The 19,400-nt window shown below is 40.6% G+C and overlaps 1 protein-coding gene across 7 annotated transcripts in view; it reads right to left on the reverse strand.

Moving 5' to 3' along the window:
* Positions 1-19,400, reverse strand: part of dlg3 (discs, large homolog 3 (Drosophila)) — a 96,085-nt gene that overhangs the window by 3,343 nt on the left and 73,342 nt on the right. For 4 of the 7 annotated variants that reach the window (XM_072664095.1, XM_072664100.1, XM_072664094.1 and 1 more), the window contains 12 exons: positions 17,868-18,024; positions 16,355-16,457; positions 10,940-11,054; positions 6,942-7,118; positions 6,466-6,541; positions 5,760-5,859; positions 3,338-3,379; positions 2,573-2,623; positions 2,357-2,458; positions 2,080-2,252; positions 1,816-1,925; positions 134-225 (listed from right to left, as the gene is read on the reverse strand). In XM_072664095.1, the coding sequence (XP_072520196.1) occupies positions 134-225; positions 1,816-1,925; positions 2,080-2,252; positions 2,357-2,458; positions 2,573-2,623; positions 3,338-3,379; positions 5,760-5,859; positions 6,466-6,541; positions 6,942-7,118; positions 10,940-11,054; positions 16,355-16,457; positions 17,868-18,024 (1,298 nt within the window). Of the gene's footprint in view, positions 1-133; positions 226-1,815; positions 1,926-2,079; positions 2,253-2,356; positions 2,459-2,572; positions 2,624-3,337; positions 3,380-5,164; positions 5,211-5,759; positions 5,860-6,465; positions 6,542-6,941; positions 7,119-10,939; positions 11,055-14,713; positions 14,841-16,354; positions 16,458-17,867; positions 18,025-19,400 lie in introns of those variants that run through there. The other 3 variants (XM_072664097.1, XM_072664098.1, XM_072664099.1) reach the window with 2 other exon arrangements.

Below are 19,400 nucleotides of genomic sequence, written 5' to 3' on the forward strand. Positions count from 1 at the left end.
TGGCATATCAGCCATAACAATAAAAGCCCCATCAGGTGAAATGAAAAACATTCAAATGAAATTGAAATGACCCCCCCCTAAAAAAAGAATAATAGTATAAAATATAATAAAAAATAAAATAAAAAAAATGTACCTGTGAAATACTCCCCAAATTCCTGTTCAAGCTTCATTGCCTTGTCAAACACTTTATTGGCTTGCTCATATGTCTGCCTCTTATTCATTTCCCTGTAAATTAATACAAAAACACATTTCATCAAAGTGCTTAATTTGCTGGGGAAGAACAATGAAATTAATATTGCTGTGAATTGGTTTATCCACTGGAACCAAAAGTTCTGACTGTTCTAAACATATGCAACTAAGCAGCTTTTTTTGGTTTCATTGCTTAAGGGTGTGGTATGTAGTCTGTAATTGATTGGTATAGTTAATTTTTAATATTTTAATTTTTAAAAGACTGAACATAGTGCTTTTTTATTTAATCCCAAACACTGATCTGCGTTTCTGTAAGATTTCTGGGAAGCACATTTTATAAGTATGAAAATTGTGGTCAGAATCGCTTACTCATTGACCATTAGTTTTGTGAATTTGTTTGTAAAAATCAGATTATATGAAAACATATGTCTATCCACTACATAAAGGGATGTTAGAGTAGAATGGTAGTGCATAACTTCCATTACCCCCAGACCCACATTACAAAGACAAATACAGTGGTCTTCAGATGTGGAAAAAGTACTTTGGTTAGAGGAGTCAACTTTCCTTTTTTTAAATATACTTAATTAGTGAGTGAGTGTATGTGTGAGTATTGTGGTCTCCATACTGACTTACTCCATACTGTATTTAGCAGCATCAAAGCTTAGAGGTATCTTTTGGATCCTAGCCTATACTCAGAAAATACCATTAGCTTTTTCTTGTAAACAGTGAAGCACTTTTCAGTCACTCTGGATAAGGACATCTGCCATATACCTTTAATGTAAACCAAGAGAACTATACAGGCCTGAATGCTCCATCTTTACAACAAAGGGTTCAGCAGATTTTGTACTAATGTCTTAGACTGTGCTCCCTACCCCTATTTTCAAAACAGCATAGAATATTGTATAGAATAATAATCCACCATCCCACCATTACAGTTCCAGACACCTGTAGAATCTGTCTGTAGCTGGTATTTTGCTTTACCCCAAACTAAATTACATGCCAATGCATCTTTGACTGTTTGGATGCCACTGTGGTGAATTTGATCTTATGCAAACATTAATTTACTAAATTTGCTTGCCCTGTGGTAAAATTTGACTGGTGTCCACATAATTAGCACTAGAAGTGTGTGAATTCATTTACACATGTTTACCTGAAAAACAAAATTAAAACAGGGCTTAAGATACTATGATGTTTTTTCTTCATCACTTGCCATTTATTGTATTATATATTGTGTAACACAAACAGGCAAGTGACAAACAGAAATAAATAAAAAAAAAAAAAAGATTATATCTAAAGCGGCATTATGCAAGAATTGCTATTTTCTAATACGAGGCTGCCCCAACAGTTGGGGAGTGTAATTTACCTAGACTGGACACATAAGTGATGCCTTGAGCTACTTCTCATGGACACATGCATTTGAAAAGAACACACAAATACTACACAGTTCACAAGAGGTCTAGTGCTCACTCGACCAAGGGTATATAGTGCATTCTGATCATTCTCCCTGATACAAGTCAGTGTACCATCAAAATGATTTTGAAGCTATTATTTGAAGAGATAAAATGCACAATATTGCTTTAATCAGTACCACAATGAAGCTAAACAATTCCCTGAGATGAAACTTACATTAGGGCTTCAATGGATTTTGGCTTGATGAAAATGGAAATCGGATAGAGTTGTGCTTGTTGGAGTCGCTTTATGGCGTTCCCAGACACATCCAAAATGCAATGCTTCCCCTGCAGTACACACAAAGAAAATGGCATTTTCACACATTCGCTGCATGAAATATATTTGTTTCCCTGATGCAGTTGAACAGCATGTAAAAAAAGAATGTGCTGAGACACACTCTACAATGCTGCAAAATGCATGAACGTGTAAGGGCTTACGAACCCGCTCAGCCACTGCCCGGACAGAAAGGATGCTGGTCCCGTATAGATTCTCATTGAACTGGCCTGCTTCAATAAACTTGTTGTCCTGAATGTCTTTTTCCATCTGCTCTCTTGAGCCCACAAAGTGGTAATCCTGTCCGTCCATTTCATTTTCTCTTCGTGGACGAGTTGTATCTGGAAGAGGGGTGGAGGGTTGGGGGTTTACTTCGTTCATATAAACACTTACAATTTTGGCTAGGTAAACATCATTCACCACTGGACACATCTGTTGTACTTACGTGGAACACAGGATCCGAACTTGTGAGGAAACTCTGAAATCAAATCATCGTTTACCCGGTCCTTCATTGGGCCCAAGATGATAACAGGCCTTGTGTAGTGGACTGAAAGAGAAGAGAGGCAATAAAGAAATTTGACCAGAATTGCTTAAAGTTGTAGCTGTTTATCTAAAGTGAAGAAAAATATGGGAGGTTGTGCCTTCATGACTGAATACTTACTCTCCTGTCGAGTCACTGGCTCATAGGATAAAATTGTATCTTCTTGTCCTTCTGTAAGACAAAAACAGCAGTCAAAAGTGAGTCTCACCATTGACCATAAGACCACTGGTCTCCCCACTTGGTAGATCTTTTGCTCTCCAAGTTAAACAGCTTTTTTAAGACATCTAGCAAGTTTTAAAAGGGAAGAATATTTTTCAACTGAAAAATTCACACCATCTTAGAGCCAATCAGTGGGTCTAGTGTTCATTTAGAACAGCCTACCAAATACTTCTACCTATTCCTAAATCAGTAATTATCTGCATGCCTAAATCACACAATCTCTAAATCTCACCTTCATGTATGTCAAGCCAATCAGAGCTCTCTCAAATCTACTTGTTTACATGGCTAAATAATCTATTGTACTGTGATTAAACTGATATCAAATTAATATTTGCATAAATAAAAGGTATCAAAAGAACCAAACTTTAGACAGCAAATCTCTCGCATTAGCAAGATTTGGGGTGAGGAGACAATTTTTGCTTCACTATGCATCTCAGCTGGGACAAAAGGACTACCTAGACTAGAGAAGGACTAGAGAAAAGATCCATGTAATCACAGCATTTGATATGCTAAAGAATCAAGCTAAACACCCCAAAACTGAACGCGGAACGTTAGTTCTCTACATTCAACGTGAAATATTTAAATGTAATCAATATAAATATTTATTCAGGGTGATTTAAGGAAAGACAGTTTAAAAACAAACAAATAAATGAATAAATAACGTACTGGAGCTGCTCTCACTGTCACTGGTGTTGGATGTCAAGCACTCTGCAGGAAGAAGTGAAAGGTTATAAACATCAAGTTAACAGAATAGGAAATAAAAAGCATAGTGAAAAGGAAAATAAGACACGCTCACTCACTCCCTCCCTCCCTCCCTCCCACACACACCCATTTTCCTTTAAAGGACGTGGCAGTAATAGGAAATTAAGTATTTCCTCCTACAAGTCCCGAGTGACCCACTCCCTGGTCAGGACTTCCGATGGCCTTGTCTGTGCTAGCTACACCAGACACTGATATGGTCACTCATGCCAAAGTAAACACTCCGGTTTCTAGTTTCTTACAGGAATCAAATTGCGCACCCAACCCCCCCCCCCAACACACACACACACACACACACTGCACCCCAACACTAACACTATAGGTGTGAATCACTGGTTTAACAGAAATTCAATCCCACTGACTATTCAGATATGTGGGATTTGATTTATCTGATCAAAGTTTCACTTCATGAGATGACGTGTTTCACATTCAGTATTTCAGATATCTGTTCTTTATCTTCCATGGATAATAATTAACAAACGATGGCCACAACACAAGAACCGTTTTTGGTAACCTAGCCAAGACTATTTAATGCCTTGCATGGATAACACCGATGTAACAAGACAAGTAGGTGGAAGATCTAAGATGGCTAGGTGACTGTTTTAGGAAAACAGGCCAAGTACTTGGAGAGTGGATACTACATTAACCATTCCAGGCAAATTTTGCAATTGCATAATCGTGCAGGGCTTCTGTACTGTTGCGTGCTTTGTCCCTCAAGAAAAAAGGTACTTTTTTTGGAGTCAACCACCTTAAAATGCTGTGGAATTCCATGAGTTCATGAGTTCCCATACAAAACTGTACTGTGGAGCTTGAAGTGAAACAAAAAACAAAGGGCTGCTTAACTAGCGCTAAAAACTCCAGTACTTTTCACACGATCCCCTTAGCTTTCTGATTGCTGCAGTTCTACTATTGGTCATGATTAAATGTGGTCTGCAATCTTTGTTGGGGTTAGGTGTTGTTAGTGGTCTTTTATTTTATTTTTTTGTTCTGTTGTGTTCTGATACTCACTGTACTGGGTTGAGTAACGTACTCTCATGTTGTGTCAAGTCTTTACTCTGTATCTCCCACAAGGCACATGAGTTTAACACATTCTATAAATAAGTGAGAGTCAGATACAGTCAAATCTACTCCAACACCACTGGCTTTAGTGGGTTTCTGCAGCCCTGCACTCCAGTGGTTGAAAAAGGAACTGCACCATTCTGTGCTAGAGGAGCCTCACTCAAAGCTGCTGTAATCCTTAACCTGGCAATATGATCCAATCAGCTCTCAGGATCAGCTGGTTAAACAAAAAAAAATGGCTGCAAATCAATATCCTATGCATTAATATGATTGATTAAAAATAAATCATCACTGAAACTGTACATTGAGTGAACAACACCACCAGCAAGTCAGAAGTGGGGAACTAAGGGCCTGATTCCAGCGCAGTCTGATGACTTCCCTGTTCTGACACACCCACTGAACCTGGCAATTAACTGGTAATTTGAATAAAGCGTTCCGAAGCAAGAAAAGCACAAACATAGTGCTGCCGCAATACAGCCCTTCAGGCCTGGATTTCCCCACCCCCACTCTAGGTGCTAAATACTGATGCCATCATGTTGCCATCATCTGCACATAGACTCATCAGTTTGAAGGACAGAGGGAGAGGACAGTTGTGTGTGGCACAGTTATTGCCAATCAGTTAACCATTTCTGAGCTCAAAGGGCAGCTGCTTGACAAGTATAACCACACACTTACTCAAACTCTTTGATCCATAAAAGTCATCGCTTAACCCTGGGAAGTCCTGAGTGTCCCGACAGGTGGGAGCAGAAAGAAATAAGAGAAGAACAGAGCAGACAGGAAGAAGAAAGATGTTAGTGAGAGGTTGAGAGGAGAGGCGCAGTGCTCTCTGGGCACGGAGGAAGACTAAAAATAAATAAAGAAAGAACGGCTGTGCTTGAAAGATTTTGGTCCTTCTGTGCATTAACAAGGATAAGAAAAATGTGATCAGAAGAATAAACGTGCAGGTTTACTGCTTGAAGCACTTGAGTGGAATAACAAAAGGCACAGATTTTATAGGCAAATGAATGGGATTAAGTCAAGCACAGCTTTTGAGCATTAGTGTGCCTCTACGCCAGTGAGCAGCAGACACCTGAGGTCTCCCTCCGAGCACACAGAGACCAGAGAGCACTCGGACTGCCTCTGCTGTCTCTAAGGGAGGACTTAAAAGGGATGACAAGAGGTATCAAAAGCCAACCGCACGCCGTCCCTGGAGTGAGTGACAGTGAGAGGAGGATGAAGCATGAAGGACAGCATTAGAGCCCTTACCCCCAACTCACACACTTATACTCACGTTCAGACTCCACCAACTCCTGCACAATATTCTCCTTGCTCTTGTAAAAGGGGAACTTGCGTGAGAGGTTGAAGCTTTTTTTGCGCTTTACTTTGACTGGCTGCTCGGAGACCACCAGATGAAGGGAGTGGAAATGAAGGATGAAACAAACAAACAGAACAGAACAAAATGGATTTCAATGTGGTGGAAAGCACACCCACAAAACCACAAGCATGCAAAAAAAAGGAAATAAAGCAACAAATGAAAATGGAACAGGGACAATAAATTCAAACAGGTGAAAGAGATTAAAAATATCCAATACTAAAAAAACACCATGATTTCTCTCTGATGTTTTATTATTACATCCCTGTAACTTAAACTGTAAACGTGAATTCTTAAAGAGGGCATAAACAGCACAAAGACAACACAAGCCATGAGTGAAAAACGGGAAACATTCAGACCTCTCACTGTCACTGAGGTATGATGGCACAAGTGCATGACCAGGTCAATGAATGAGTACCTTTGTGTGTTATGGACCTGAGGTCTCCACAATCCCGGTGAGAAATGAGAGGTCTCTGTAATAGGAGCCTCCTATTCTCTGACAAGAATGAGAAGACTCCTATTCCCACACTCAGGGGGAAGTGGGTCAGCTACCACGTGGCCCACACTGGATGGCAGGAGGAAAGGGGTAGGGGAAGGAATGGAGTTGCTACTCAACCACACTCACCCTGTTGGACTCAATCATGCCTGTCCTAGCATGGAACTTGACAGTTTTTAACCGGGCTCGCTCCTTCTTTTCCACCCTATAGAGCAAAAAATTCCATGGTGTTCATTTCAAAGACGCTTCAAGTAATCATGCTGCTTCTCAGCTACTTGTATTAGCAGTCATACAGTAAGTATACTTAATTAAATAGCATTAAGTTAAAGTAACATCTGTTGTCACGGTTTCTGTTGTCTGCAGAGCCTTCTGTGTTTACTGTTTGTACATGAATGTTGTGTACACAGTGTTAGATATCCCATGGAGTCAGTGGCTGCACAGGAAGACTAATATGCATGAGAATAAGCTGGGATTTAATAATAATAATAATAATAATAAAAAATTAAAACCTGTTCACTTTGGAAGCACCAAATACACCTTCAAATGTGCCCCTTACTTTCTAGTTCTGTCTAAAACTCAGCTATGAGTGGATGATAGTCCAGTACCTTTTCTTGCTGGGAATGACCCCTATCTGCTCGCTTTCTCCATGGGGTGTGACCAGCCGTGCCTGCCACCACTCGTCATCAGAGGCGTTGATGACATGCAGGATGTCACCATAAGAGAAGCTCAGGCCTTGGCTGGGCAGGCAGCTGTCCCTGGTCCGGTCATAGTCAAATAGAGCCCTGTACAAGTAAAGGACATTAACATATTTAAACATTAAAGTACCATACTAAAGTTTTCTTTCCCATCAATAAACAACTACGAACCAGGAGAGACGAGAAAGAACATTGAACATTTTTAAAAAGTGATGTCTCCAGGTGAAAGTTTATAGTTAAAGCATAGTCAATCATTGTACCCAGTGCAGATGCTCTGTTAACCCCGTCAGACAGGTAAGACTCAAAAGAAAGGAGGAGGACCTGCTCCACTGGTTCTCCTCTTACCCTACAGACTAGAAGATTACTGCATGTCTGTCCACTGTGAGAACTGCTGACAAAAATGGACAGTATTGTTGTGGGGAACACAGTTCTGTCAGTAAACAATTTTAATAAAATGTACAGAACTTATGAATGTTTGCCAGTTAAACAGTTCAGAAACAGTCTTACTTAAGAAAAGAAAAATAAAAACACCAAAAATTCACTACATCACTGCACCTGTTTTGTCTGCTTATGCCACTTAACTTTCAAACCGTGTCCAGCTGTGTGCTAAATACAGTGCTGGCAGCTTTCTTTAGTTCCTAATAGAGCTGGGCAATATGGGGAAAAATATCAGTATAAAAAATAAGTACAAAAAAAATCCTGCTTTCCAAATACTCTCCCATACTGAGCACTGATTTCTTTTAAATATGCTTCACTCCACTGAATTAACTTATTATTGAATAAGACTGATTACACTGTTTATAGTCTCAGTTTCACTAAGCGGTTAATCAGTGTTCTTTAAGCACTGACAACATCCACGATACACTCATAATTGTGTACCACAATGACAAAATGTATCACAATACAATAAAATACTTTTATATTGCCTAGCTCTAGCTCCTAATTGTTTTTATTTGAAAGGTTGCTTATATGCTCAGTAATTTTACTCTTAACTGAGTATTAACCAAACAGTTCTACATGTTCCAAACTCTACACTGCACTGTTTTAGTATTTGCACTCTATTAAGGCAAACATCTGTTATAAACATCAGTTCTAGCGACCATAGTAAAACATGCACACTCAGTATATATTTTTTTTAGGTTAGCCCTATAACCATATTAACTCCCAATACAAAAGAATGTGGAAAAACGTCCATCAAGCGTTGACACTCAGGCATCTAACACATAGTGCTTTAACCATGTGAGCCAAACGGCAGCATTGCAAACATAGCTGTCAGCTTAATCACAAACAAACGTCATTTTAGAAACACCCCAAGAAGCATTATGCATTCAACAGGGGAGCCTGAATGTACTGTAATTGTTCTCTGAATTAGTCAGTTCCAACTCCAACATGCATTTCTGTGAAGTTCCATCATCAGTAGCCTAACCAGCCCGACCCACCTTAACCTCCCATTCTTATGACTAAACAAGAAACAGGTCGGAGAGGGCCCTCCTAAAACACAACTTATGAAAATATGTACAGTATCTATTAGTGCTGGGTGATCTCAAACCAGTATCATGATTAATTAAACATTTACACGGATTATGATGAACGAATGGTAAAGAATTTTTTTTACCTGAACAAAGGACAGCAAAAACACAAATAACAATCCCACAATATAACTGCTATGAGCTAAATTAATGTTATACTAAATGTCAATTTTGATAATTTTCTTTCTATCTATACAAAGACAAGTTGCAAACCACCTCCGGTTAATAGTCGATTGTCAAGGTATCTGGTAGTTTGCAGCTGACAATTCAAACCTACTGATCAATGCAAAGGCACTGATGACTTCTTACTTCAAATAATCTCAATGAAGATTGAATGAAATAAACATTTATTAAATTAAACATGCTTATGAATAACAGATAATCAATTACTCATTGGTAATGCTAAATGCCTAGCCTAACATGATACTGGGCAATTAAAAATACCAAAATTCCACTAAACTACATGTTATGTAACACTCTTGGCTCAAAACTGATATGCACTAGACCACGCTCTAGCTCAGGACGCTAGCTGCCACTCTGTGTCCTGAAAATACGATGCTTGTGTTTAGTGACCGCAACCGTTCCTGACATCACTAGCAGGAAGAGGGGCCATCAAAATCAGCAGCAGCTATTCATGCTAGGCTAACAGACTAAAAATCCTAGCCAACCAGCTTCACCATCCCTTCTCCTTTCCAATGTCTGCTTCCTTAAAAACAAACTGGAGTGCCTCAGACCACAGTTCACCACGAAACATGAACTCAACACTGCCATTCAGTTTACAATAGCAACAAATGATGCAGGAATAAATACAAAATACAATGCTAAAAACAAAGTTTATGACTATGCTATGTCATGTTGATTCTGCATAAGCAGTCATGGGGCCTTGCTGTAAACCCACCAACCAGAGCAGAGCTAATTATTCATCAAATCATTCCTGAGCCCACAAAAGAAAAAGGCTTGTTTAATTCTAGAGCCATATCAGCACTGCTGCTTGTGTTGAAAATGCTTCATGAGCATGTTGAGCCGTCCGATGTAACCAACGAGCAGGATGTTTTGGTGACTCTGCAAGATAAGCTTTGATTAGGTGGCCTATGAGGACATACTGGCATTAGTGGACAAACATATTTATAGGAGGTTAAACGTTAATATCATAGAGGATGTGATCAATGACATTTTATTATATGTATACACAGTCAGTATAACTGTAACACTAGCAAATTGCATATTTGATTAGAGAGAGCATGATCAGCCCTGGTTAATAGGATTTAGTGCAGTGCAATGTACTTAGTACAACTGTACTAATAGTTTTTGACAGCATTTTTAAATGCACTACCATGGGTCCTTTTCCGTCTATTCCATCTTATCAGATGTCAGAAAACCAAATATTGTGACATGAAGTCTCATGAAAACAACCTAAATTAATGACATGGCATTCATTAACAATGAGTATGCCAAAACTTGAATGTCATAATTATGGCCCCATGGTTTAAATGCCATGCGATGTGTGTAGTGCCACAATTCTTTTGACTGTCTCTTTGAATTCTCACTCTCTCTGCTATTTCAACTCTCATTCACTGATAGACTGTGTACACACAGCTGTACATGTGTATTTGCATTAAAATATACCCCATCCCAAGGTTTCCAGTGGTTCTTCTGGTACTTGCTCTCCCAGTAAACTCTGTTAACAATCCTCTTGCTAAAGCTGGCTGCACAAATTAGTGGGCGCATGCTGAACTCTAGAGTCAGTGTTTGCTGTCATTAATGTAATCAACTTGGCTACCATGGTACAAAAAGCTGCTAAATTGAAAAGACAGTGGGACTGAAATAAATAAACACATTACTGAATACTGGCACAAAATGTTTAGACAAGTTTTGAGTAGGCTTCTTCGGCATGATTCAATCTGTGCCTTGGTTTAAAACTCACACACTCAAACACACCATCAACCCAAATTCAGTTTGAATCATGCCCTGTCTGCACCTATCTGAATTCCAACTATAACAGAAGACAGATGGATTGTAGGGGTGAAGTAATGTTGTTGTTTGTGGAACTAAAGAAGAAACATGCTTTAATTAAAAAGGTTAGTATAGAAAAGCAAAGATGCCAGCCAAGGTAGCTTGCTTTAATCAGTTACCTTTGAGCACACTACAGTCATGTCTGTTAAATGGCCTTGAGAAAAGATTCACACCAAATGGTCCGGCAGTAAATGCCTGGACTAACTAATACGGTGTTTGTCAGGTACAGTTTCACCTCACTTTAAGTAAAGTACAAAGGTTATATATACAAATAAAAAAAAAACACTTCAGTAATTTACCAGCATGAAATGGCTTCAAATAAACATTCACCAACACCTGAATGTAAAAGGATTTGTTTGAGGTTACCTGACATAAAGGGAGCGCTTTTCACTGGTGCGCAAGGAGCCTGATCCAGAACTCATGCTGCTGTTCATCATCTGCTCCCTCAAGTCGTGGATTTTGGACTCAAAACGGCTATACTCTGCAAAAAACACACAGAACGTACAGTCAGTACCACTCTGCTTCCCCCAGCCAACGCACACCACCTCACAGGCTATTACAAATGAAGAACAGAAAGGAAAATAATGTCCACGTCAGATGCAGAACGCAAAAACCCAGCAACCTACCGTAGACTGATTAATGACCTCAGGAACAGATGGATATTAATCATGTATCTACATGAGATATGCTCTAATATCTCCTGCCAGGTAATTAATTATGCATATTAATTAAGTAGAACATGTACTATTCAGTTTAATGGGATGAAGACCTCCAACAAATGTCTGAATGTAATCATTCTTCATTGAGGGAACAAGACAAATTCATTTCTAGAGCAGTACTGAAGCATGACACATGACTGTACAAGAGGCTCTTGATTAAACATGTAAGCTACACCTCTGCGGCACTGTGGCCTGGCTGCAGTCACTAGCTTAGCAACCAATATACACAGAAGCAAAGAAAGGGAAAGAGCAAGAGAGCAGAACGGGGAGGGAAAGAAGCACAAAAAAAAGAGCACAAGTACACAAGCCCAAGAGAAAAGAGGAGAACAGAAAGAAGCTCCTGTGTGATTAGGGCTGAGCTAGGAAGCTTATTGTGGGTGTACACATCGAAGGCTAGTTAGCCATAATGAAGAATTGCTGCCTTTCCACTTCCAGTATTTTTGTTATCAAATTAAGAACATACTGTTTCTCTCTAGTATTCCAGTTAGAAGCAAACATGCAATACATGAGAACAATGAATGTGAATCTATACATCCTCAAAAACACACATACAAACACTGAGAATGAACTTGACAGCAGACAGGTGAGCTCCGCAGTACCTGCCCTGCCCATCACACAGCAGTCAACGCTCTCTAATGACACGGTAAAGTAATCTGACACCGCTTAAACGTAACCAGGGAGACACCCAGGTAGGAAGGAAACAGTAGGTCTGCATAACACTCAGGCAAACAGAAAAGACAATGAAGCAGTTGTAATGACCAACATATCATATCACAGAGAGAACTGGGAGGGGGAGGGGTGAGCTCTGGACCACACCACTGGTCAGACACAACTGCTCCGGTCCCAAGGGACTCATTACAGCCAACAGCAGTTCAGCTGTGGTCTTTCAATATGACAAATGCACTAACCAGCACAGGCCAAGTATGTCAAATGTCCAACAAGCAAAACACTAAAGCAAATGTAAGGTTTCAGTTTTAAATAAACCCTTTTAAACGACCACAGACAAACTACCTAAATAGACGGCGGTTAATCAAACAACGTATCCTAGTGGTCATCCTTCTTCACAACTTGTGCCCAAGTTTAGTTGCTTCAACATCCAGCAAAGACGTCCACCAAAGAGGTAATCGCAAAATATGCATTAAAAACACTCACTGGTCAACACCTTGACGTACAGTTAACAGTGTCTTAATCACATCTTTTCACAACACTGCTGTGCTCACTGGGTTGAGAGCTTTTTAAAAGAAAAGGGGCCAGCTCAGCGTCTTGTCCTCATTATAAGCAAGGACTATTTCTGGAGATCAAGTATAAGCTGCCTCTTTACCTATACAGCTGTATCACAGACATGCACACATGTGCCAATAAGCAGCGTTTACACGGCTGGCCTAAGATGCAAAGTCTTCTCTTGGTATGGTATTAACCAGCAAGCTAGTGCTCCTCAGGTCAGTCTTGACTCCACACTTTGCTTACTCTGTAAATATGACCGGAGGAAAAAGTAGCAGGCTAGCAGCAGTAGCAGCAGCAGCAGCCCATTCAAAGAAACTGGCCCACCACCAGTAAGCAAATCAATGAATGAAAGCATGGAAGAATGGAGGGATGGAACCCTCAGTCCTCAGTATTGGGCTTCAATTAGAAACGTCTGTAAGATGGCCAGGCTCTAGCCCCTCAGAGAACAACTAGGCACTGTGCCCAGACAGACATCTGAGGAATCAACTACTGAACCACCATCTCAACTCCAGTTACCCCAGCTGCTCTTTGAGCCAGAGGCCTTGGCCAGTCCAACAGGAAACCGGGCATGGGACATGCTGACTGGTTAGGTCAAAAGGGTGACAGCACTGGCTAAAGTGTACAGTAAAACAAAACAAAGGGGGAGCAAGGGGGGGGGGGATTTTTTGGCCAGCATCAATGCAGCTAGTTCTGAATTACTAATAACTAACTTAAATAGTATTGTACTTAAAGGGTGTTGTGCAGCACCCTTTAAAACTAAGAGCTGCAAGGAAAACTGACAAATGTGTAAGTCAGTAAATAAATAAACAAACAGCAACAACAACAACAACAACAACAACAGCTCTGCAGCTGCCATATGCCAGAGAACACACACTCCTGGTAAAAACATGTCATTCATTCATTCATTAAACATTAAATGACCATGTAAAAGAACACTCCCTGATCTCGTTCTTGTTCCTGTTCTTTACACGTCGGCCTAAAACGTATCCTACAGTCCCACATAATTCAATAAGCGACTTTGGCCCAAATTAGGATGTCACTTCTATTTCTGTGTAGAGATCCAAATCCCTGGGAGGGCGGAGCAGACCATTTATATACAGGAGTGTCTGAAAGAGATCAGCAATATGAGGGAGAGCATGCTTGGACAGATAACTTACGACCACATTCCACTCATAGTTTACAGGAGAGAAATTAGACTACAAACCCAATCAGGCAAACAGCTTACTACTCTATTAGATCACAGACCCACTCTGAAAGCAGTTTGTGGGCGTAATTAAAAGTGCTGATATCGATTTCGTGCCTTTTTATTCGAATCAAGTAAATGAGCTATAGTGAGCTGACAGGTGGTGCTCCAAAGAAATAACTCATTAATTGCTTTGAGAGGTTAAGCAGCACCAAAACACAGGTTGGTGTGAAGGTTTGTGTTGAAGAACCCACTGAACTGGGCTGACAGAGCTGGCCTTCTGACGCCGGTTAGGGCTACCTGTTGCTGTGTGTCTCTGGTAGTACTAACGCTGTGCTAGCTATCATTAGTCTGACAGCCAGCGCAAAACGACCAGTCACAAACAGGTGACTCAAGGCACCTCATTTCAAACAGCCAATTATTATTATTAATTTTTTTCACATTTTCGAGCTTTTTTGTTTATAATATTTAGTTTTTGAATGAGGTCATTTGATATAACTCCGCTGGTAAACATGTTCTCCCATCAGCTCCAACAAGCACTAAACCCTGGACGCTGAAACAGCGTAAACAGCGTTAATGACCGCTGGCTAACAGTTAGCCGAGCCAGGTTTCATATCCAGGTTTGGGAAAAGAAACTCCGGGAAGTAGCTGGTAGCTACTAGTCATCCATTCGTTTTTTTTTTTTGTTTTTTTTTTGGGTGTTTCTTTTTTAATGAAGTGAAGTGAAGTGACCACCGCTTTACAAGTACAAGCTAACCTGGCTAATTCAACTTCATGAAACACAACACACGACTACACTGAGCAAACCCGAGAGCTCACCTCAGATCATTCAAAGCTCGAAGTCACGGTGATACAACAGAAACCTTTAGCGAACTCGGCCAAAATATCCGCACACTTGGACGCCTTTATTTTCTCGAGATTTGGCGGCAAGTTCGCTTAGCCTACCCACCGCCGAGCCCGTGTTTTTATCAAGCACTCTTTGCCCTCTGTGGAAGCAAGTAAAGGTTTCCTTACCCGGCTGAACTCCCTCCTGTTGGCCGTGTTTGTCGGAGTCGGCTCACTCAGCCCACCCGGGAAAACAACCCGAGCGAAACCCGCGGAGAGGACACTAAACTAACACATGTAGCTAGATGTTCGCGTCCAGACGGACAAGTAGCTAGCTGCGTTTCTTGTTCTTGGCCAAACAAAGATGAAAATACAGATAAAACCGAGGCTAAGCCGTTTCGCTCTTCCCTACTATGCTCCTCCCATTAACAGAGCACCTCGGCCGGACAGGCTCGCATTCGTCGCCTCGCTTTAAGGCGCGGGATTTTCCTTTCAGGCTCCTTCTGCTGCTGTTAGCCTACCGCGGGACGAGCTTCAGGACGACCCGCACATAAATGTCCATTAATCGCCCAAAGGTTGTGCACGCGTAGAAGAGACACTATAATCCACTGTTATCCCCCCCCTCCCTCACAGTTGCAGTACTTCTCCGTCTCTCCACTTTCACTCAGGTCGGGTTTTTACGGTGCTCCCTCCCCTTTGATTAAGAAAAGCCGCCAGCAGGCTGCCAGCCCCCCCTCCCCAGTCAGCGCGCTGCACACAATCCTTCCACCCGCATGCTGGATCCCTTGAGAATGCAGTATGAGAAGGGCCCCTTAACCTGATCTGAAACCAGCCAATCAGCATCCACCAACAGTGTCCTGGTTTGCAGGCTAGGATCCTTTTTTATGAACTAGGCGAGGCATTGTAGCCTACCTGCCTTAAAGGAACACACTGCAAGGGCTTACAGCAGTGGCTTCATTTCCGCAGCTTTAACTTCATTAAACATAGTTTAAGATTTACAGTGGAAATATAATATAGAACACATATATAAATAACAGAAAAAAACATATCAATAAAAATGCAACTAATAATAACCCTTAATAGTAGATTATGGGGAAAACATGGGACTCAAATGTACACAAGATGACACAGATGAAATTAGATATAGAAATAGTTTATGTTTTCCAGGAAAATAAACCATTTTGGGATGAATCTTTATCACTAAATGCCTGCAAAATGTCATTAGACTTTTGTCACCAAATTTTGTTTGACGCCTCGTATTTGTGCCATAGTTTAGCCAGATATGTGAATTTAGGTGAAATATCTTGAGCATGTAGAATGTCTTATGAACACAAGCTGCTGGGCAGTAGAAATCGTCGTCACCTATTTTTATTTTATTGCTTAAATTTGCATAGGGATTCTATGGGAATGTAGATTGATTTGCAGCTAGATGTGCAAACAAGATTAAACAAAAAGTCAAAGGTAATCTCAAAATATTTTTTTAGAGAACTGTCAGCACAAGAAATATGACAAACCTGATTAGACCAAGAAGTCCGAGCATAAGAAAAAAAAAAAGGCTGCTTTGTCACACCAGACTCAGGCCTCTAAACGTATGTCATCGAAGCATCTGCCAGTTTAACATTTCTCAACAGCATCATCTTAAAACAGTTTTGTCCAGAGTCACTTACAGACATGCATATCAGTGCACACCTCCCCACCAGTACAACATTTCTGTGTTAATTCTTTCAACAGAAAAACATCAACTGTCACCTCTTTGTTCATCACACTCTCATCTGCAATACATTTTCACTGCTTAAAGTGATATGATAGATATCAAAACTTTCTCTGTACCTTCTGGTCTGTATTGGGCAATGATGGTAACCGTCTGGCCGGCCCTCTTGAGTGCAGCTGCTGCCTGTTCATGAGTGGCGTTGCGCAGATTCACACCATTCACCTAATACAAAAGAGATCAGAGAAAACACTCTGTCAAAAGGGTAACCTAGACTTGCAACAACAATCGAAAATAACAATAACAAAATAATACAATTTAAAAAAAGGAAGAGGTACATTTGGAGAGAAAACAGGAACTGCATTTCATGAAACGTGCCAACTGTGCCGGATGGGGGTGGATCTATAATTTTTTAGGGTTATGTTGCCACCAGTGGCATTAGCAAAACTGCAGGGAAGAATGAATACCAGCAAATTCTGTGTGCAAATCATCTGTGAAGAGTCCAAAACAAGGTGATTTCTACAACAGCATAGTTTAAATCATACTTCAATCTCCCATGGACTATCTGAAGAGACACAAACTAAAACTTTTGGAATGACTCTCACAGTCCTCTTGCCTAAACATCACTGAAAATTTGTGAATAGACCTTAAAGAAGATGGGCATGCAAGAATATCTCAGAACTGGCAGCCTTCTGCAAAGAAGAGTGGGGGGAAAATCCAACTACAAGAACTGAAAGACTTCTAGCTGCTACAAAAAGCATGTACAAGCTGTGACTGACTGTAAGATGTCCAAACCTTGGCACAGATCACATTGATGATTTTGAATTTTATTAAAATTTTGTTTCATTAGCTGCAGAGGCTGCTTTTACTACTTCTTAACAACAAAATGTGTCATCTGGCCCAATGTGTCCAACCTTTGGCATAATACTGTAAGTAAATGACCTCTGACTGGCTGCCCTGTGCTGTCATGTCTTGTTCAAAAGGCAGTCTGGGCTTATAGGAATGCTCTGTTCCATGCTAGATTAAAATCAGAAAATATGCACAGTAATACCAGTAAAACAGCATTTCCGCAATAGTTTTTATATTTTAAACAGCCGTGACTCAAAGAGTGAAAGACGTGGTGGTAGCGACGTAAGATGTTTGTTAATTTATGGTGCCTCTACCACAGCAGTGCACTTATGGGACACGGACAGGCCTTGAAGTAGCCAATACACAATCCATTAAACTATGGTTGATTGTTAAAAAGGCAAAAAAAAAATAAAAATTATGCACTGTGCTTTATGGAGTACACAGAAAATAGCTTTTCTGAAACAGAAAAGGCTACTGTGGTTTTCCTTTTTTATTAAACATGTCAGATTCTGGGACCTGGACATTAAACAAATTAAGAGAATATTAAACCACTGACTGTCTTACCTTTAGCCCAGTGTTCTCAATTCTTTGAAATTAGGGATGCAGAAAAACATGATATTCAACATTCTTCTAGCGAAAAATATATATATATATATACATTGATGAATAAATACATCATTGAATATGAACAACGGAGCCACTGAATTTCAAATAGCAAATTTGGCAACTTGTCTCAGTGTTTTAAACCGTCAATAGTTTAGTTGAATGGTTTTAGAATTTACTGACCGATAGGATGCGATCTCCCCTTCTCAGCTCGCCACTCAGGTCAGCAGGCCCGCCTGCCAGGATGAAAGAGACAAAGATTCCTTCTCCATCTTCCCCGCCCACGATATTGAAGCCCAGTCCTGTGGAGCCTTTGTGAAGCAGAACCTTCCGTGGCTCCCTGTCAAACAGAGCAACAACGTCAGGCCATGGGACAGTGCCCACCCTGGGCAACAGCAGAGAGTGAGGGCAGGGCAGAGACACACTGCTACGGCAGAAAAAGAGATAGGTGGGTGAACAAGTGCACCTTGTATAGCTAAGAGTGTTGGACAGAGTGAAGCAGTGGTCTCTTTACATGCTTGAAAGTGAACACTTTCTCAAAATTCCTCTCAGTATTTCCAGCATCTCACACTGTAGGAAGCGATTCCCATCCCTGGCGGGGTGGAAAGAGTTTAATAAATTAAGTGTAGGTTATACTAGGCTTTGATATAACCACCGGAAATAAAGCAGGGCTGTGTTTTATTATGCAAAATACAGTGTTTAATACACAGTGAATAGAGAGAAGAGATGAAGATGAATAGCACTGTCACATTAAACAATGCTCTGGTTTCAGTCACGACTTGATGAGACTGGCAAGCCTTCATTTTTTTATAAAGCTTAACAGCAAGTCTGTTCTTCCAGCACACACACACTTTTTTTTCTCACACATACTCAAAAAACACTCACACACTGAGCTCATTCCTGCCTCATGCTTGACCACTCCACTGCAGTTCGATTTTAGCTGCTGTGACTCATCTGCAGGCAGAGATTCATTCCAGACTGCCCAGTCCTGGCATCCCGGGGAGTCTGAGCCACAGAGAAGGGACGACTAAAAGCCTATTCCAAACTTACTGAAGATTAACACAGGGCAATAGCGACGAAACCAAAAAAAAATCAGGCACATACACACACGTTCGCACAGTACTGTGCCACACACACCTCAAAACTCTTCACTTTCCACAGCACACTATGCATGTTTTCCATTACTTCCAAGCACTGTTCCTCCGTAGTTTGAGTCGGTCTGCAGTTGACAAGAGCCATTCCCATTTAATTCCTGTGGCTGCACTTCCCGCTGCTGATCATGGCACTTTTACATTAAGGGCATTCTGTGACAGGCTGCTGCTTTGCTGCTTTCTGAAGATCCTAAGACCACAAATGACCTCATAGCTCACAAAACAAGCAGAGAAACATGGAAAGTTTGCAAAACTATATGAAGGACACTCTAACTTAAAAACTAGGTAGTGGTGCTTTTACAGAACTATTTTGATGAAGTCTGACTATATCAAAGCTAACATTTCTTTTTACAGTGCCCATTAACCTAAAAACCTCATGTCTGTACATTCAGTGCTTTTATTTTGACATGGGCAAATATAAAGTGCAGCCTTGTCCACCAACAACACTGCGGTACAATGTTTTCCATTAGTGCACATTTTAGTGTTTATGCTGCTCCCAATATGCTAGATCTGGCTAATCAGCTAATTAACAAGCCCTTCCTGGGTTGAAAGTAATGTGTTAGAG

The sequence above is a fragment of the Salminus brasiliensis genome, chromosome 19 (assembly GCF_030463535.1).
Source record: "Salminus brasiliensis chromosome 19, fSalBra1.hap2, whole genome shotgun sequence".
NCBI lineage: Eukaryota > Metazoa > Chordata > Actinopteri > Characiformes > Bryconidae > Salminus > Salminus brasiliensis.